The sequence below is a fragment of the Culex pipiens genome, chromosome 3 (assembly GCF_016801865.2).
Source record: "Culex pipiens pallens isolate TS chromosome 3, TS_CPP_V2, whole genome shotgun sequence".
In the NCBI taxonomy this organism is placed as follows: Eukaryota; Metazoa; Arthropoda; class Insecta; order Diptera; family Culicidae; genus Culex; species Culex pipiens.
In genome coordinates, this window is record NC_068939.1 from 96336784 (window position 1) to 96358128 (window position 21345).

At 46.8% G+C, this 21345-nt stretch overlaps 2 protein-coding genes across 2 annotated transcripts in view; one reads left to right on the forward strand and one right to left on the reverse strand.

Moving 5' to 3' along the window:
- The window catches only part of LOC120417471 (aldehyde dehydrogenase, dimeric NADP-preferring-like), a 305803-nt gene that overhangs the window by 226876 nt on the left and 57582 nt on the right, over positions 1–21345 (reverse strand). The window lies entirely within an intron of this gene.
- Positions 11767–21312, forward strand: LOC120417455 (membrane-associated protein Hem). Its single transcript, XM_039579512.2, has 3 exons — positions 11767–11896; positions 17492–18869; positions 18932–21312. Exons 2-3 carry the CDS (start codon positions 17520–17522, stop codon positions 20948–20950), a joined length of 3369 nt encoding a protein of 1122 aa, XP_039435446.1. The 5' UTR covers positions 11767–11896; positions 17492–17519; the 3' UTR covers positions 20951–21312.

Genomic DNA, 21345 nt, shown 5'->3' on the forward strand with positions numbered 1-21345 from the left:
GGATCATCTTCGTCACTTTGGAGCTGCTGTCCTTCGTGACACGACTGAAATCGGCCTTATCTTCTGGGTTGTTCAGATCCCTATCCGAATGGAAACGGTTGATGTCCGGGTCAAGCGCCACCGTCCGGTCCAGAAGCACAGCTTCAGGGTTTTGCTCGGGGATGCTGTCCAAATGGACTTCACAGGAACTCGCACGTTGACGACTTTTGGGAGATTCTTCGTCACGTTCGGAAATTTCACTGTTGGCGACATCTTCAGGAACTTCTGCGAACGCTCGGTCCGCCGAGACAATCGGCAGCCTTATCTTCAAACGCTGCGATCTGGTTTCGTTGGCTACATCGGACTTGGTGCCTCGGTGCCGGTTCGAATCTTCGCTTTGCTGATTGTCACCACACGCTGCCATGGCTGACAACGACAACTTGAGACTCACCCTTGTGGCAACATCCCTGGACACTCTAATAGACACTCGGCGGTCAGCTGGATCTAGCTTGGTTGAAACCGCGGAAGTCTCCCGTGACTCGACTTCGTTGGGAGCGTCAGACTTGGAGTCGCTGTTTGTGGTGACACGGCTAGGACAGATATGTCTACGCTTGTCTGGAGCCTTTGCCGCCGACGGCTGCTGTAGCTGGTACTTCGGAACGGTCATCACCGTCTCAAAGTCCGTCTTGAAACTACCTACCGGTTCGGCGCAGTTCTGCTGGAGCTCAAAATCCGGAAGGTTCTTCGGTTCCTCGCTGTGGACACGGCGTGGATCAGGGTGTGTAATTGATCGATAGCGAAGGGAAACTTGGGCAGAGGGGATTGCTGGCATCACTGGGCCCGGCTCTGCTTCGGCGGTAACGTCCTTGAGATAGCCGGTCGGTTCGAGGAAGTCGAACTTGTTGTCCGCGATCGGGTTCATGTTGAAATCCTCCCTCGGCCGGGAGCCGACTGCACTCGGTTGTTCCGATCTCAGGATTATTCGGGAATCGCTGCCAAACTCGCAGGTGGACTTGGTGGTGATCTGCTTCGCCAAGGATTTCAGCTGGTTTAGACTCGGCTCAGGGTTTGGTTCAGGCTTTGGGATGCATACGGCAGGCGCGCGGTCTCTCAAGACCACCTCCTGACTTCCTGGTGCTTGGAGTTGGACATTTGCATCCAGAGGGTCCACTCGGTTCGATTCCCAAGCCCTCAGCATCTGCTTCAGCCAGGATTCAGCTTGTAGGCGCTGTCGGTTTAATGCATTTTTGGCTGCCGCGCTTGTTGATACTGGCTCGGTTCCTTCTGCTTCGATCTGCAATTCGGCCACCACAGTAGCAACTTTGTAGAAATTTGCGTCGTGCTTTTCGAACTCAGCCTCCTGCTGAGCAAGGTCTTCATCTGGGATGATTCCGACGATTGTTAGATGGTGCTGGCTCTGCTCTCGATACGCTGCACACAGAAAATCGTACAGCACCGTCAGTTGTGCTAGCGTTGGTTGGCACAGACCCAAAAGCAGTTCCTCAACGAAAATCAGCTTCTGTTCCGCCTGGTGCCGCTGACGAAAAGCATCCGCCAGCTTCTTCGCTGTTGGGTTCATGGCAACTTCCCGCTGGGGTGCGGAAGTCCACGTCGAGAAATCTGCCGCAGTTTGGACAGTTCCTGCTGCTCGGTCGCTGCATTTGGTCGTTAAGAGCTCGCTTTCTGGGGTCGATGACGACACTGCTGGTGTTGATGGCGGAACATTTTCTCGGCGGTCGACTGTCGCTGCTAGCTCATCTAGATTCTGGAGTGCCTCCGAAACACGGTCTGGCAAGGTAGGGCGAGCCCCCGGGACAGGACCCGGCAGGGCGAGGGATGCCTCCGAAGTGGTATTCGGCAGGACGTGGCTTGATTTCGGAACACGGTCCGACAAGGACGGGAAAACCTCCGGGACAGGACCCGGCAGGGCGAGGGATGCCTCCGAAGTGGTATTCGGCAGGACGTGGTTTGCCTCCGGAACACGGTCCGACAAGGCGGAAACAACCTCCAGAATGGGATCTGGCAAGGTGGGGGATACCTCCAGAACAGGGTCCGGCAAGGCTGCGGGTGACCTCCGAAACATGGTTCGGCAAGGCCAGGGTTGTCTCCGGAACTGGGTCCGGCCAGACAGGTGGAAGAAATCCGTGGCACGGAATTCGTCACTTAAACATTTTGGAATGTCACTGTTTTATGTCAAAGTGACACACACACACAGGTTTTCACTCGCGCGCAATGTTCAGGAAACCAACACGATCGGACACGTCAGCGCGGGCAGCAGCCGAAGCAGTCACTTTGGAATCCGGTTCGGTACGGACCATTTATGTTCGGACCAACGGTGGCCCTTCAAACTCGCGGAAGTGGACTGTATCGCGGCGGAAGATTGTCCGGGGAAGCAAACACTGGGAGGGTTTGGGTTTTCTAATTTTCTTTTATTCTCCTCCTCCTATCACTTCACTTTCTCGTCTTCCTCTTCTGTCTCTGCTTCTGCTCTGCTGCAGTGTGTTTTGGCTGCACGTGCGACGCGTTCTTTGGATGGATCGGGACTGGTCTGCGCGCAGTAAGCGGGTCGTTGTTGCTGTCGGTGAGGTTGACAGCTGCCGTTGCGCAGCGGCGTAGTCAGTTTTGCCGCACGGGTGGGGGCAAGTGTTCGGCCAGACCGAACAATGTGTACTTTTGCTTAAATTTCGGGAATTCCCGGGAAATTTACAAATTTCCCGGGAATTGGGAAATATATTTTTTCTGGAAATTTTCCTGGGACGAGAAATTGGACGCTCTAGTCCCAAATACCTTGCTAACTTTTCCCCAAGGCCTGGTACGCAAGGAAACGTAAAAAAAACCCCGTGGTGTCTTTACCTGTGTTTTTTTTTTCATGTATTGTAAACTTTGTGTAACCTTTCGCTCATCACCTTTTCTACAAGAATGCTGAGATAACTGATGTTTCTTAAAATGTGTTTCACCAACAACTCTCTATTGTTGATATTTCAGAAAATGTTGTTTGAATAGCGGCAAACTGCAAAAATGACGAGAATAGATCGAAATGCTTAGTGTGACGAAATTGGTATATTACCCCTATATTTGCTTTTTTATGTGTTTTTTTTTCGATAATGTGTTGTTTATTTGAGCTCAAATAGGATTTTCAAAAAAAATGTTCCGTAATTCCAACATTTTATCAGTTTTCATCGTCTTTACTGCTGTGTCTGACTCCATGACTATTAGGTACTTAGCATCGAGATGAAAGTTTGTTTATGTCCTGTAAGCTGGGCGCTTTGCGAAATAAAATGGATCTGGGGACTCCAGCAAACAATAGATCAGACCGGCGTTTGTATCGATTCTCGAAGTTTTGCGGAAATGATAAGACTTTCTCTTCGAACATAGGGAAAATATGCCCATTTTAAGCCTAATAAGCGGTCGTGTTTGAATGATGCTGGATAATCTTGATTGTTCCTTGAAATTCACTAAAACCAAGTACACCAACGAGTAGAGCAACTTTTTGTGAACATTTCTGTTTATTTTGACTTTTATTAAAAGTTATGCTATTCCTTTTACAAGCATTTAAAAAAAAAATTCAAAAATGCATTCTCATCAGTCGAGTGCATTGGGCCACGCCCATTTTTCTATTTTCAGCTTAGTTCTTTTTTTCTTCCAGCGCTCTTTTGGGTCTGCTAGTGCTGCCAAAATTGATGAAATTTTAAGCGAACACTCACAAAAAGTAGCATTTATAGCGAAAGTTTCCTGGCAGCACTTGCTCACTCTAACAGGCGCTGCACTAGCATGTTGGTGGTGTTGGTGGCCACCCTTTGTTCTTTATTTGCCTTCGCTCCTCGCTCGGTTTTTTTCAGCCTTCGATTAGAATCGGTATTCAAAATTGAAACGTCAAAAGACTTGGCGCGTTTGTTTTTTTATGGCGCTTGCTAATTATTTACATATTTCGGGATTATTTTTCAAGTGAGTGGCTAACTAATGTGCAAAAGAACATGATGCCGCATGATGGAAGCAATTTTATATCGTAAGCGCTTTGGAATCGTTAGCGAAAGTGAAAAGAAATTGATGGCGACTTTCGTTGAGCAGTTAACCTCTGATCTTGCGTGTGGATGTGTGTGCCACCAAAATGATGAGAAATGGTCTCGTAAAATAGAAATTATGATCAAAAGTGCATTACATTTGATCTTTTTGGCCAGTAAAAGGCATAAATTTGCGTGCATACTCGAGGTGGTGCTGTTGCTGGTAAGTTTATAACCTACACGCAGAAAAATAAGGCATATTTAAATTAACAAAACGTTTTGTTGATTTAAAAATCATTATTTTTGTTGAATCAACGCTAAACGTCAAAGCAGCTTTTTTCGAAACAACAAAAGAATTTTGTGGAATTGAGAAAATCAAGGTTTGTTTCGACGCGTGACCAAGCCACGTAGCCCAGTGGTAACGCTTCCGCCTCGTAAGCGGTAGATCGGGGTTCAAATCCCGGCTCGGATCAACACAACTGGTGATCTTTTCCCTTGTGGAATCGATTGCTTAGTAAAGGGAAGGTAGTGTATCGTCACAAACTGGACCTTAGGGAGGCGACCTATGGAATGTTAACATTAACCTTAACATGTTAACATTAAGTTGAGAATGGAACTGCCACTGAATCCGCTTTGTAAATGCCGGGCCCGACCATCTTCAAGGGTGTTCCCTTCAGGAACTGGGAAAGATTTACTTTTTTTTTACTTTAAAATCGGCGTTGATTATATTCAACAAAAATTTTGTTGATTCAAACCTCGTACAGGCTGATTCTACAAAACATTTTTCTGCGTGTAAATAATATTAATAGCTTTAATAGAGCATCAAACTCTCCATATGACGTAGATAGGTGTTTGATTAGAAAGGGTATATTTTCCCTACTTGTTGCTGGCTACGAGCGCTTTTTCTGACATGTGTTCGATTGGTATACCAAAATAAATGAGCGATATTTGCCCCTTGCATCAATATTATGTGCACCGTTGCTGGCAAGCAATGGATTCCTTTTGGTAACGATTATCACATTCCTTGTTAAGTTATGGAAATCGTCATTAATCAATGATTGCCAACTAGGACGTCAATGACTGTGCCACAAAAGTATATAAATTTTGAAGCACAATTGATTTAGATCAAAAATTCCTTCAGTGGCTTCAAGAAGGCAACAACCGGCACATGCTGATTCCTTTTGGTGCTGAAATTCGTTAAATTGAATTTAATACACAATTTTTTATAGTGTTGATTAATTTTCTTCGAAAATGATCAACGGCTTCACCTTAATAAAGCACAATACATCGTAAAACTGATAACGTGACGTGAAAGAAAATACTTGGTGGGACAATTGTGCGTAGAAGTACAGCGATGGGACAAACAGACTTGGTGTTGTTTTCAATGAGTTTCCGAACAAAGTACTAGATTTTGTTGAAAGTAACAGTGTTCACCTTTATGCCTCCTCCTTGGCCCGCCGTTTCTGCACCAACCTTCAGTTGAGTTGCCTCGGCGTTTACACGCGTCATTCCCGCCCAAAACGTTGTCGCGTGCGGTTCGATTTTTCTCGCTAAATAAAACAAACGTTCTTTTGTAAAAGTTAAACGCGAGTGTTTTCCTTTCGCCGATTCTCGTCTCGTCGCGGTAATCCGCTGTGCACTCCGGACAAAAGTCCGTCAGGTGATGGTCCCAGAAGTGGACGAGTTTTGGTGAAAGAGGACGATTCCACGGGTACTCGCTGGTGCTCCGCGTCGCGCGCCGTGCACGGGAAAAAGTGAGGTTGGAATCGGGTTGGAAAGTGCGCGAAAACAAAAGACAAAAGTGCAAGTGGAAAGTGCTTGTAAAGATGGCCGATCCGAAGACCGGAATCACCCGGTTGAACGAGGCCAACTGGTCCACGTGGAAGCTGCGGATGGAGGCGCTGCTGGACACGGAAGAGCTGTGGGACGTGATCGAGGAAGAAGTCCCCGCAGCGGAGCAACAGGATGCTGTCTGGACCCGGAAGGACCGGAAGGCGCGAGGTCATCTGATCGTTGCGTTGGAGGACAGCCAGCTGCGGCATATTAAGGGCAAGGTTCACGCGCGGGACATCTTTGGGGCTCTCAAGGCCCACCACGAACAGGCGACGCGCTCCGTCCGTGTTTCGCTGTTGAAGAAGATGTGTGCGCTCATTCTCCCGGATGGCGGCGACCTTGTGGCGCATCTGCGCGAGTTCGAGGTTCTCTTCGACCGGCTGGAAGCGGCCGGAACGTCACTCGACACGGACACCCTGATCTGCATGCTGCTTCGAAGCCTCCCGTCGTCGTACGATGGGGTCGTGACCGCGCTGGATTGCCTCGCGGACGATGACATTTCTCTCGAAATTGTCAAGGCAAAGCTGGAAGATGAGTACAGCCGGCAGCAGGAACGGAAGGGAGGTTCTCGCCAGGTGGAGAAAGCGATGCGGACTGCTGAAAGCAAGAACCGGAAGAAGCCGCCGAAGTGCTTCAACTGTGGGCAGCTTGGACACTTCAAGGGGAACTGCCCGAAGCTCGGCGGAGACCAGAAGAAGGGCGGAAGTTCGCCCAAGCCAGACGGTGGTGGAGGCGCGAAGGCGAAGGCCGCGCAGAACGATGCGCGGGGCGTCGCGTTCACCGTCGGAGGGAAGCAAACTGCCTGCTGGGTGATCGACAGTGGTGCCAGCGCTCACATGACCAACGACCGGGAGTTCTTCGAGTCGCTGCGTGAGTTCGCCGGTGGCAATATCACGCTGGCGGACGGTAAGAAGACGGAGATCCAGGGAGAGGGCAGCGGAACAGTGTTTGGCATCGACGGTGAAGGAAGAAAAGTGAAACTCGATGTCCAAGAAGTGAAGTACGTGCCGGGACTGTCCACGAACCTGATCTCGGTCGGGAAACTGGCCAACAAAGACTACAGTGTAGTGTTCGACAAGGTGAGCTGTTCGGTAGTGAGTGACAGTAAAGTGATCGCCACGGGTGGACGCCACGGAGGGCTCTACTACCTGCGCCAAGCGGAGGAGGAATCGATGGTGGCCGCCGAACGTCGGCACAAAGTAGACTGCCAGCACCAGTGGCACCGACGGCTCGGTCATCGCGACTGGGCAGCGGCGGAGCGGCTTGTCAAGGACGAGCTGGCCACGGGGATGAAGGTAACGGACTGCGGTCTGAGACTGGCGTGTGAGTGCTGTATGGAGGGGAAGTCTGCTCGGCTTCCGTTTCCACCGGTCATCGACCGGAAGTCGTCGAAGGTGCTGGACATCGTCCACACCGACCTGTGGGGACCGATGAGAACCGTTACGCCAAGCGGTAATCGGTACGTGATGACGATGATTGACGACTACAGCCGCTTCACAGTCATCTACCTCCTGAAGCAGAAGTCGGAGGCGGCCGATCGGATCAAAGAGTACGTCCGTTGGGTGGAGAACCTGTTTGGACGCAAGCCGCGGGTGGTGAGGTCGGATGGAGGGGGAGAGTACGACAACCGTGAACTTCGCACCTTCTACAAGGCGGAAGGGATCAAGCCTCAGTTTACCACCGCGCATTCCCCGCAGTCGAACGGCGTCGCTGAGCGAAAGAACAGATCGTTGACGGAAATGGCCACCTGTATGCTGAACGACGCAGTGCTGGACATGCGGTTCTGGGGTGAGGCCATGCTCACGGCCGCATACCTGCAGAACAGAACGCCGTCCAGATCGATCCAAGGCACCCCTTACGAGCTCTGGTGGGGACGAAAGCCCGACTTGAAACATCTTCGGGTGTTCGGCAGCGAAGCGTACGTTCATGTCCCGGGTGTCAATCGTGGCAAGCTGGACAGTAAGGCAAGGAAGCTGGTGTTCGTCGGGTACGCATTCGAGCAAAAAGCGTATCGTTTCGTCGACGTGGAGACGGACAAGATCACCGTTAGCCGTGATGCCAGATTTCTCGAGCTGGGCAATGGCACGTCAACGGTGGAGTGGTCAACGGACAACCCAGATGAGGAGATTCAGCTGAAGCCGTTCGTCGTCAAGAAGGAGGAGCTCAAAGAAGAGGACACCAACGAAGAGGATACGGCTGGTGACGATGTCGCTGGCGGCCAGATCAGCGAAAGTGACGACGAAGAGTTCCAAGAGGCAGAAAGCACCCCAAACGCAAGCCCTCGTCGGTCGACAAGATCGAATCTTGGTACTCGGCCGCGTTACCTGGATGACTTCGAGCTGGAAAACGCTGTCGGGATCGCGGCGTGCGCTGTGGAGGAACCCGTCGATCACAAGGAAGCGCTGAAGGAGCCCGTTTGGCGGACGGCGATGCTGGACGAACTTGAGTCACACCAGCAAAACGGAACGTGGAAGCTGGTTCAGCTACCGGAAGGAAGGAAAGCGATCGGGTCGAAGTGGATCTACAAAGTGAAGCGAGACGAGAACAACCAGATCGTGAAGTTCAAAGCCAGACTTGTCGCGCAGGGCTATGCGCAACAATCTGGAGTGGACGTGGAGGACGTGTTCGCACCTGTCACACGTCAAGCAACCTTCCGAACGTTCCTCACGGTGGCGCTGAAACATGGAATGACCGTGCGACATCTGGACATAAAGACCGCCTATCTTTATGGGTCGCTCGAAGAAGAAGTGTACATGCGCCAACCGCCGGGATTCCAGGAACCCGGGAAGGAGCAGCTCGTGTGCCGGCTTCAACGCAGTATCTACGGATTGCGGCAGTCGGCTCGCTGCTGGAACAAGCGCTTGGATGGAGTACTCGTGAAGCTTGGCTTCGAGGCGGCCGCAGCAGATCCCTGCTTGTACGTCAACCATCGCGGACAAGCCAAGGTGTTGCTGATGGTGTACGTCGATGATCTTTTGATCGCCTCGACGGACGAACGGAAGATGGCGGAGACTTGTACTGGACTGAAAGCGGAGTTCGAGCTGACTGATCTCGGCGAGGTTCGTCATTTCCTTGGAGTCGAGGTAAAGCGCGAAGCCGACGTGTACAAGCTGAGTCTGAAGAATACACCAACAAGCTTCTCAAGGAATTCGGCATGGAGCAGTGCAAGGCTGCCAAGACGCCGATGGATCCGGCCTACCTGAAGGTGGAAGAAGCTGGAGAGGAATTCACGGATTCGACGAAGTATCGTAGCCTCGTCGGAGGTCTGCTCTACTTGGCCGTTGTTGCCAGACCGGATATTGCTGCTGCGGCGGCGATTCTCGGACGGCGATTCAGCGCACCACGCGAGTGCGACTGGACAGCTGCGAAGCGAGTGCTACGATATTTGCAAGGAACCCAGGACTATCGACTACAACTCGGCGGGGACAAGAACCAGGACCTTGTCGGTTTCTCTGACGCTGACTGGGCCGGAGACGCCGAGAGCCGTCGATCGACGTCCGGGATGTTGTTCCAGTACGGAGGAGGAAGCATCACGTGGGCGAGCCGTCGCCAACCTTGCGTGACGCTTTCATCGATGGAGAGTGAGTACGTCGCCCTCTGCGAGTCGTGCCAAGAAGCGGTGTGGCTCAGGCAACTTCTCCGTGACTTCGGCGAGCAACAAGCAGGCCCGACGGTCATCAACGAAGACAACCAAGGCTGCTTGGCGTTTGTGCGTTCCGAACGAACGAGCCGACGATCCAAGCACATCGACACGAAGCAGAAGTACATCCACGAGTTGTGCCTGAGGAAGGAGATCAAGCTGGAGTATTGCCCAACCGACCAGATGACTGCTGACGTGTTGACGAAACCGTTGGGGCCAACGAAGCACCGGGAGTTCTGCGAACTACTCGGGCTCGAGCAGCATCAGTGAGAAGGATCACACTGAGGGGGAGTGTTGAAAGTAACAGTGTTCACCTTTATGCCTCCTCCTTGGCCCGCCGTTTCTGCACCAACCTTCAGTTGAGTTGCCTCGGCGTTTACACGCGTCATTCCCGCCCAAAACGTTGTCGCGTGCGGTTCGATTTTTCTCGCTAAATAAAACAAACGTTCTTTTGTAAAAGTTAAACGCGAGTGTTTTCCTTTCGCCGATTCTCGTCTCGTCGCGGTAATCCGCTGTGCACTCCGGACAAAAGTCCGTCAGATTTTATGTGTTTTTCGAAAAATAAACGTCAAACTAAACCTAAAAATGACAAAAAGTCAGAATCGACCAAAAGTGACATGGGACAATTATGCGTAGAACGGCAGTTAAGTGAAAAAAAAACTTTATCAATAATGACAGCAAACAGATGCAAACGATCAGCGTAAACAGCTAAATATTATTAAAAAATAGCAAAGCTTTCTTTAAAAAAAAATTACGAACGATATTTTAAAAGTTCAAAAGTCACAATGATTTCCCTGTTTAACGTGAAGACTTCCATCATTGTCATGATTTTTCGTTCAAAGATATAATTTTTGCGTCGTTTTCAATATTTTGACAAAATTCCTTCAACAAGTTGTTAAGAATAGTGCCCTACACATGCTGATTCCTTTTGGTAACGATTATCCCATTCCTTGTAAAGTTATGGAAATCGTCATTAATCAATGATTGCCAACAAGGACGTCAATGACTGTGCCACAAAATTAGGGAGAGAGGGGGTAATATGCACCCCCGGGGCAAAATGCACCCCCTGCTTTTCTCGGTTTTGGAAGAATTTTCCGGGGAAAAAATCATAGAAATTGGAAGCTTAACATTGCTAAACCATGCTAGAAAAATTTGAGCATCGCAGTATCAAAACAGCTCAAGTTATTTGCAAAACTTTAAAATGTTGTGTTTTCATCTAATTTTCATTGAACTTTCATTATGGTTTTTGGACAATATAAAAAGCATTTATTGATATTGTAAGTGTTGAGGTATATAGTTTTTGCCATAATCTTCCTTATTCTGTAGATAGATGAGTCCAAAAACATCAAAAAATGCATTTTTAATTAAATTTCCTGCAAAAAGTGTGTCGGGGCGAAATGCACCGCTTTGAAGCTCCTTTGTAAAAACAGCGGTGTCATCTAGTGGTGACTAGTGAAAACTGCTTTTACCCGGTGCATTTTGCCCCATGTTGCGGTGCATTTTGCCCCGTTGTTGTAGTGCATTTTGCCCCAATGTTGCGGAGCAAATTGCCCCGCATGGTTGTTTGAAATGAATCAAAAACGTTTTTAGAAATTTGATATTTTCGAACAATTTTGAGGTTTTTTGAGACTTTTTTCACATGGATGACGAAGAATAATAGTTGTTTTAGAACATCGAACAAAATTCTTCCACAGTAATGCTGTAATGGTTGAGAAATCACAGTTTTCCCTTAGGGGGTGCATATTACCCCCTCTTCCCCTATATGAATTTTGAAGCACATTTGATTTAGATCAAAAATTCTTTCAGTGGCATCAAGAAGGCAACAACCGGCACATGCTGATTCCTTTTGGTGCTGAAATTCGTTAAATTGAATTTAATACAGAATATTTTACAGTGATGATTAATTTTCATCGAAAATGATCCACGGCTTCACCTTAAGGCTAGTACGGAGTTCGAAAGGCAAGGGGTCAAGAAACTGCTTTACGGACAGCAGAGCAAAGGAGAGAGAGCGTTTTCTTCACCCTCTCTGGCTAGCTTCCGCTGCTGCTGCTGCCCATTCGATTTTTTCTTGACCGATTCCTTCCGAAGTGCATCGCTTTACTGTTTACAGGCCATACTCATTCCACGAGGCCATTCCCAAGTCGAGACACTCAATAATCGTTTTTGAAATCGCCTCGTGGTATGCAACCGAAGCAACATCAAATTTTGAGTTGTGTCTCAGCTAAACTGCTCGAAAATTGCGCCCAAAACAAAGTCTGTTTTCACATCCAGATGTCGCGCCAAACTGACGTTGTAAATGTCAAACTTTGCTGACTGACGTTTCAAATTGCTTTCTCTGCCCGTCGCGTATCATGGAATCCTTAAAATTCCTGCGAAAATTGTAAAATAGTGCGCTGAATTCGGTGTGATTGCTTGTAAAAATAGTGCCCGCGCGTTCTCGAAGGTAAGCGGCTGCTGGTGAAAGTGAAAAATGCTTGAATTTCGGTGAATTTGTTCGTGAAAAGTGCGTTTGAAAATTCGCCCAGTGAAGAAGGGACAAGTCAAACACGGCTCGCCCATTTTTGGATTGCATTTTTTTCTCCCTTCTCCGACCGACTGAGGGGAAGAGGAAAAAATTGCTCCGCAGAGAAAGAATAATAAATAATTCTGCGGCATCAGTGCGTTGACGGTGGTGGAAGCAATTTCGGAAGTGCAATCCGTGCGCGACCGGAAATCCGGATTAACGTGGAACTGCCCTTTCCCTCCGGCCCATGAGTCCCGTTAGAGCTCTCCTTCAATGGGCATGGCATTCGAGTAAAGTATTTATTTACTCTCTGCTCTGCTTCTTCGTTCGTTCGTCGTCGTCGTAGGTCGGTTCCAAAAACGCACAGACCAAAGCAGAGAAAAGGCGCACGTAAACAAACCTGCAAGATCGGCAGCAGCCGCCAGTGCGTGTGGAATTTGGAATCATTTCGCCAACTCCAGTCCAGCGCATGAGGATGATGACTCATACGATCGTGGTGCATCATCGTCGTTAGCATGCGCGCCTCGTTTGCCTTTGCCGCGGTCGGTGCAAATAGAAACATTTTTGTTTTATCTTTACCTCCCCTCGCGTTGAACGCTCTGGTTGGTTTTGCGGTATCAATTTGAATTAAATTGTTTGCTTTAGAGGCGGTTTGTTAGTGGCTGGTTGAGGAATAATAATTGCATTAAAAATAGGGTCATGGAAAATCAAAGTTTTCTTTTTGTTTAAATAAACAGTCCACACATTCAGAACAGATCAACTTTACGCTCGATAATAGAAAGTTGTAGGGAATTAAATTTGATACAAAAAATTTACATTTACGCTAAATCCAGCGACAAAACTCGCTAAAATGGAGTTAATTGGGGTGAATGGTTCACCCAACATTTTTTTTTGTTGGCTAAAACTGCTCTGTTCAGTCAATATTAGATTAATATTAACATTCAAATGAGCTGAATTGTGGTAACAAAGCTATCAACCAACAAATATCGTCAATATTGAGTCGTTTTTGGAATTTACCAAATGTTGAATGTACTATTAAACAATTTTTACCCGCATGTGCCCCATCTTTTAAGGTTTCGCTAGCCGAGAGTCCTTTGATTGTGTCGCTAGAAAATGCTGTGTGCAACGATTACTTTTTTCGGGCATTCAGAAGCTTGTTCCGGTTGGCTTACTAAATCCATTTCCCAAATATTAGCCCTAATTAAGCAGAAGCTGGCACTTTAAGTTTAAGTTTTTAATGGGATTTAAAAAGACGTTTTATAAAAAAAACAATTGTTGAAGCACTTTCATCACTAATACGTACTTCAAGATCTTGTGGTCGCTTTGCTTGAAAGATGCTTGAAATACGCTCGTACGTGAGAAAATCGTAAGGGCATCTCCACCGCAGGGACCTAATTGCGTTGCAAAGCTAATTTGGCACCCGCGTCAAGCCCACCGCGGTACTTGTGCGAGAGCTAATTTAGGTTCGAGTTCATCCGTGTTCATCCGAATCTAAACAAAACTCAGGTTAGCTCCGGGATCTACCGGGAGCAAATCGTCTGACGGATGGTTTTTTCAAGCAAAACAATGTGATTGGGCCAATGTGAGTTTGTAAACATAGAGTTTATCCTGCTCACGTCAGTAAATGTTTACATTAGGAGTGATGATTGATTTTTCGATTTCAATTATTCGAGTTTGGAGATATTTTCCCTTTCGTGCTGAGTTTACTCATGAAAAATGACTTTTGGTAATCTGGGGTGATGCAGTTTAGTTTTTTAGGTAAGATTGGGGCTGTGTTTGTTTAATTTTGGTCAACGCATTGTCGATCTACTGCCGGACATGCAAGAGACAAGTCATTTGTATTGAGTAAAAAGCAAAATTCAAGCATAACATTTTAAATAAGCCAATACGGATTTAAAAACAAGCAATCCCAGCAATCCTGATCTTAAATTCTTAAATTCTCAAATTGTTAAATTCTTAAATTCTTAAATTATCAAATTCTTAAGTTTTTAAATTCACAAATTCTCAGATTCATAAATTTTTAAATGCCTGATTTTGAATTCAATTTTTAATAAAAATAGTGTTATATATATAAGAGCAGGCCAAGGATTGATACCTAAGAGCATGCAATGGCACTGACCTTGTTGCGTGCTCTTCGGTTGACGTCCACGTAAGGAACATCCTGGAAGGAGCGTAACTAACTACATCCGTAGTTCTGTTAGATCATCCGAATTATTTTGATCAGAACAGTATAGCTCTGGTTCCTTGCGAGTGTCCTATTTTCTTACCTCCACGTTGGCTTGGTTTTCATGATGACCTAGCTGGTGGCCTGTGGAAACGGATCGTAAACCTTTGACCACCGCGGGTCAGAGTCGAGACGGCTAAAAGAAAGGGGCGCGACAATGTGGGAAAGGGAAGTAATTTGTGATTGTAGACGGTATTGTTTTGATTCGCAGTATGTTGAGTCAACTGCTGTGGATGTACCTGAAACATCGCACAACGGGGTTTCTCTTCTCTTCATTCTCAGCTACCACCTATCTCCTATTTTTATTTTTGCTCTATTGATTCCCACTTTTTCACTGATTCTTCTATTTAATATCCAACATTTGATTTTAATTTTACTAACTTTTGATTCTCTTATCTCTCAAAGCTTTTCCACTCTTGTCTATCAATTGATACTGCTGTAACAAACTTTGTTTTGTTTTTTCGCCTAATCTTTTTTGATTTTATTGCGAATTTATTTATTTGAATAATTCTTTATCTTTCCTATAAATAATCATTACTATAATCTAAGCTTGTTTTGTATCTCTTTTTATTAACTATTGTCTAATTTTACATCTAATACATCTAGCTTCTCATTTTTATTCTTTAAAATACGCTAATCATTCTCTTACTATTGATACTTGATTTTTATAAAATAAATTATCTTTTACTGTCAATTGTTTTTAATCTTCACCCTTTTTTTCAAACAAGTGAGGTTTGAGCCCTTACTCAATTTATGGAATGGTTAAAGGATTAACACAAATATTACTATTGTATTTTTGGTAAACTTTTATAACATGCTTAGGACCAAAAATTGTAACAAAACACCGCGACAAAAGAAATAGCAACAGATAAACAGACTCAACAATAGGGAAGATTTCAGGAGAAAACAATACACAGTAAATAACAATAAGTTTTTGAATTCAAACTAAAAATAAAACAGTTTTTGCTTTAATGAAAGTTGATAGGCACACTATTAATGGTTAGGCGCTTATACTTACATCAAACCCTACGTAATGTACCACCCCCGGCCGAGTTAAAATGCGTAACCGGAAAAGAAGGTGTGCATGCCTGGCACGAACACTCAAAGCGTGTTCTAGCGTGCTGCTCGTACTGACTCAGAGCAAGGGTGAGATGTAGGTGTAAGGGCAGTGCGTGTTCGTCGGGAACCTAGTGCATAAGATCGGTCAAGGCCCGTTCTTACACTGAAAATTGCGAATTGCGAATTGCGAATAGTGTTATATATATAAGAAATTCGGGTTTTTCGTAAATTTATATTTTCGATTTTCTAAATTTCAGATTTTAAAGCATTTGTAATTTCGACATGTAATATCTGAATAAAACAAATACTTAAATATTAAAAATTTTATTCAATTCTGCATACTATTTATTTAGAATTTCCAAATTTAAATTTTTTTTACTATTGAGTTTTTCAGTCAGTTAATAGATATTTGTATGATAACTGTCAAGTTTATTTTCACTCTGGTTTACTTCATTTCGATCCGTGTGGATCAATTGGACAGCGCACTGGACTCACAATCCAGAGGTTGCTGGTTGGTACTAGAAATAGTGGCCGACAGCTTTTAAGACAACTTCTGTTTTTTTTCTGGATTTTCAATATTATTATATCGAATACAATATTATTAAAACGTTTTTGAGTTTCAGTCGCATACAAAAAGGAAAATTCTTGAAATATATTTGAATTTTAATACACAATTTAAAAATGTTTAAATTTGCTGTGATGATTTGCTTATATTAAATATAGGTGGTTGATTATTTTTTATTTATAAAATACTAAATAATGATACGGGACCATCCATAAACCACGTGGACACTTTTTTGGGAATCTTTTACCCCCCTCCCCCCCCCCCCCCCCCTTCGTGGACAATTGGGTACTAAAGCCCTATGTCAATTTTTATGTACAACGGTAAAAAACACGATTAAAAACCATTTCTAATCACTTTTTTTCATTTTAACGCAAAATTTTTTTTTGACAAGACATCATTTTTTCGATGGATCTACTATGGTCCCCTTGGAACGAGCTGTCAAGTAGGAGCTTTTCTGTCAAGAAGGACCGCGCGGTTAATTTTTCAAAATTGATTTAAAAATCCATTTTCAACTCTTTGTGGTCGTACAAAGGGTCATTGTACTCAGAAAAGTAAGCTTTATCGCTGTAAACAATAATATCAGCAATCTAAGCTTCATTTTAGGACCCAATTGTCCATAAAAAAAAACTTTTGTGTATGGATCGTGGACAATCGCCATACCACCCCCCCCCCCCCCCCCTAAAGTGTCCACGTGGTTTATGGATGGTCCCTACATAACACAATTTTTCAATTTGATAAAGTCGTTTTGCACCAAATTACTGATTTCTTCAATATTCATTAAAATTTGATAATCAAAATAAATGCAACTTTAGCCAAACAAAGACAAATAATTCTAAATATCGCTGAAAACATTAGCCACCGGCAGCTCGGGGACTTCTCGAGCACCTATCTTGGCTACTCGACGGATCCTTGATGAACTTTTTCTTCGCTGAATGAACTCGAAGGCTAATTTAGCTTTAGCTTTGCTACCCGCGATGCGAAAGTTGGGGTGCAAACATGTCGGGAGCAAGTCGGATGAACTCTTTTAAAAATTTGAAAATGATATTTTATTGATGTAAGCAAACAATTAGGACATATAATGCAATTGGAAGCATGTTCTATCATGCTAGAATGTAGTTTTATTGATTTCGATCAACAAAACGGATAGAATTTGAAAATGAATAAATTAGATCCCCGCGGTGGGCTTGATTCGGTAGCCATATTAGCTCCCAGCGGTGCGAAAACGTGTATTAGCTACGGAGCAAAGCTAAAAATGGGGATCCAACCGTTAGGTTTGCCACGCAATTAGATCTCTGCGGTGGAGATGCCCTTAAGAACTAAAATTACGGTGCCATACGTAATTTAGAGTTATAATCGTGCAGCTCGCTATTCTGGTAGAATGGAGTGTCACCAGTTGAATCCAGCTTGACTGAAATGATGGTCGATTGACTACTTGCCTACTTGTCTTGTTGAGAGGCTACTTGTCTTTCTGCTCGGTTACAGGTTCAAAAAGCGTTTGTTCAAATAGTGAGAAACTGCAAATAGGACGAAATTATAACCGAGTCCCTTACCGGCCAAACATACGAGATTCCATTGAATACTTCTCAATTTTTGATTATTCTTTTTCCTGAGTCTTGTTACGCAATTTTGTCCTCAATTTTATCAAACAAAACCTAATTGAAGTTTTTTTTTCATTTCCATATTTCAGTTAAACAAAACACCAAAAGGCACCAACCATGTCTCGCCAGCTGAATCCCAACCAGCAAAAGATATCGGAGAAGCTGATCATCCTGAACGATCGCGGCATCGGAATCCTTACGCGCATCTACAACATCAAGAAGGCATGCGGCGACACCAAGTCCAAGCCCGGCTTCCTGTCGGAAAAATCGCTCGAATCGTCGATCAAATTCATCGTGAAACGTTTTCCCAACATTGACGTCAAGGGACTGGCCGCGATCACCAACATCAAGAGCGAAATCATCAAGTCTCTTTCGCTGTATTATTACACCTTTGTCGATTTGCTTGACTTTAAGGACAATGTTTGCGAAATTCTCACCACGATGGACGCGTTGCAGATTCATCTGGACATTACCCTGAACTATGAACTTACCAAAAACTACATGGATCTGGTGACGACGTACGTTTCGTTGATGATTCTGCTGTCGCGCGTCGAGGATCGCAAAGCGGTGCTGGGGCTGTTCAACGCGGCGTACGAAATGCAACACCAGCAAAGCGACCAGAGTTTCCCCCGCCTCGGTCAAATGATAATCGACTACGACGCGCCGGTTAAGAAGCTCGCGGACGAGTTCATCCCGCACCAGCGACTGCTGGCGAGTTCGATCACATCGCTCACGAAGATCTACCCGATGAGGAATCTGAGCGCGGAAAAGTGGCGCGAGTTGCAGCTGCTGAGTCTGGTTGGGACGCCGGCCACGCTGCTGAAGGCGGCCAAAACGGACACGATGTCGTGCGAGTACGTCTCGCTGGAAACGCTCGATCGCTGGGTGATTTTCGGGCTAATGTTGAACCACCAGGCGTTGGGGCATCACGACACGATCACCAGCATGTGGATTTCGGCGCTGGACTCGAGCTGGGTGGTGGCACTGTTCCGGGACGAGGTCATCTACATCCACCAGTACATTCAGAACACTTTCGAAGGGATGAAGGGGTACGGCAAGCGTATCTCCGAGGTTAAGGAGTGCTACAACCAGGCGGTTCAGAAGGCCGGTCTGTTGCATCGCGAGAGACGCAAGTTTTTGAGAACGGCGCTGAAGGAGCTGGCCACGATTATGACCGACCAGCCGGGGCTGCTTGGGCCGAAGGCACTGCTCATCTTTATTGGGTTGTGCTACGCGCGGGATGAGATACTGTGGCTGCTGCGGCACAACGACAATCCGCCGGTGGTGAAGAGTAAGGGCAAGTCGACGGAGGACCTGGTCGATCGGCAGCTGCCGGAGTTGCTGTTTCACATGGAGGAGCTGCGGGCGCTGGTGCGGAAGTACAGCCAGGTCATGCAGCGCTACTACGTGCAGTATCTGTCCGGGTACGACGCGATCGATTTGAACTTTAAGATGCAGCAGTTGCAGGTGAGTGGTTGAGGGAGGCTTTTGAGGTAACCAAATTGCTAATAAGTCTTTTGTTTTCACAGGTTTGCCCGGAGGACGAAAGCATCATTCTGTCGTCGCTGTACAACACGGCGGCATCGTTGACCGTGAAGCAGGTGGAGGATAATGAAACGTTTGACTTCCGGGCGTTCCGTTTGGACTGGTTCCGGTTGCAGACCTTCATGAGCGCCAAGTCGGCCATCAGGATCGCCGATTTCCCGGATCTGGCGCGGCTGCTGGACTCGATGGTGTTCCACACCAAGATGGTGGACAATTTGGACGAAATTCTGGTCGAGACGTCGGATTTGTCGATTTTCTGCTTCTACAACAAGATGTTCGAGGATCAGTTCCACATGTGCTTGGAGTTTCCGGCGCAGAACCGTTACATCATTGCATTCCCGCTGATTTGCAGCCACTTCCAGAACTGCACGCACGAAATGTGCCCCGAGGAGCGGCACCACATCCGGGAGCGGTCACTGTCCGTGGTCAACATGTTCCTGGACGAGATGGCCAAGGAAGCGAAGAACATCATTACGACGATTTGCGACGAGCAGTGCATGATGGCGGACGCGCTGCTGCCGAAGCATTGTGCCAAAATACTGTCGGCCGCGGCCAGCCGGAAGAAGAAGGACAAAAACAAGAAGCACATGGACGACATCAAGCGGCCCGGGGACGAAAGCTTCCGCAAGACGCGCGAGGAGCTAACCACGATGGACAAGCTGCACATGGCCCTGACGGAACTTTGCTTCGCGATCAACTACTGTCCCACGGTGAACGTGTGGGAGTACGCGTTCGCCCCGCGGGAGTATCTCTGCCAGCATCTGGAGACGCGCTTCTCGCGAGCCCTCGTCGGAATGGTCATGTACAATCCGGACACGATGGAGATTGCGAAACCGTCGGAACTGCTCGCATCCGTACGGGCCTACATGAACGTGCTCCAGACGGTGGAGAACTACGTGCACATTGACATTACGCGCGTGTTCAACAACTGCTTGCTGCAGCAAACGCAAGCGCAGGACAGCCACGGTGAAAAGACCATCGCGGCGCACTACAACACCTGGTACTCGGACGTTCTGCTGCGGAAGGTGAGCGGAGGAAACATTGTGTTTTCGCTGAACCAAAAGGCGTTCGTGAGCATAACGGCCGAAGGATGCATTCCATTCAACCCGGAGGAATTCTCCGACTTTAACGAGCTGCGCGCGTTGGCCGAACTGATTGGTCCGTACGGAATCAAGCTGCTGAACGAGTCGTTGATGTGGCACATTGCCAACCAGGTGCAGGAGCTAAAACGGATGGTCGCGCTCAACAAGGAAGTGTTGATCATCCTGAGAAGCAACTTTGACAAGCCCGAGATCATGAAGGAGCAGTTCAAGCGACTTCAACAGGTCGACAACGTTCTGCAGCGAATGACCATCATCGGAGTGATTCTGAGCTTCCGCCAACTTGCCCAAGATGCGCTGGTGGACGTCCTCGATCAACGCATTCCCTTCCTGCTCTCGTCGGTCAAAGATTTCCAGGAGCACGTTCCCGGCGGTGACCCGCTCAAGACCGTCTCCGAGATGGCGTCCGCGTCGGGACTCAAATGCAAGGTCGACCCGGCCCTCTCAAACGCCCTCAAAGCCCAAAAACCCGAACTCGACGAGGGAGAACACCTGATCGTGTGCCTCCTGATGGTCTTCGTCGCCGTGTCGATCCCAAAGCTAGCCAAAAACGATACCTCCTTCTACCGCGCGTCCCTCGAAGCGCACACCAACAACACGCACTGCATGGCGGTCGCGATCAACAACATCTTCGGTGCAATGTTCACAATCTGCGGCCAAAGCGACATCGAGGACCGGATGAAGGAATTCCTCGCGCTGGCCAGCTCATCCCTGCTGCGGCTCGGCCAAGAATCGGACAAGGAAGCGATCAAGAACCGCGAATCCATCTACCTGCTACTGGATCAGATCGTCCAAGAGTCACCCTTCCTGACGATGGACCTGCTCGAATCGTGCTTCCCGTACGCGCTAATCCGGAACGCGTACCACGCCGTTTACAAGCAGGAGCAGTTGCTGATGCATTAAGTGGGGGGAAAGTACTAATCTGTATTGCCATTGGCGAATACACTAAAACGCTGCATCCTAGGCTACAAATTTCCAAACACAAATCGGGCGCCATCGATTAGTTACAGATGGCGCTCGTTCTTAGTCGCTGAATATTATGAGTGCATATAATGAATTATTATCTACTGCTAGCATCAACACAAACTCACACAAAATGGTGTAACTTTTCCACAATTGTATTTAAGCTACAAGTATAATTACAACTCTAAAACATCATCAATAACAACAATTACTCATCGTAATGCTGATCGTAAGCAGTAACGTTATTTGTAAACGCAATATTTCGTAAGATTATGGAAATAAATATATTTAGGTGCAAACTCGTACTTGTTTTTGTCATCGAAATTAGAGAACGC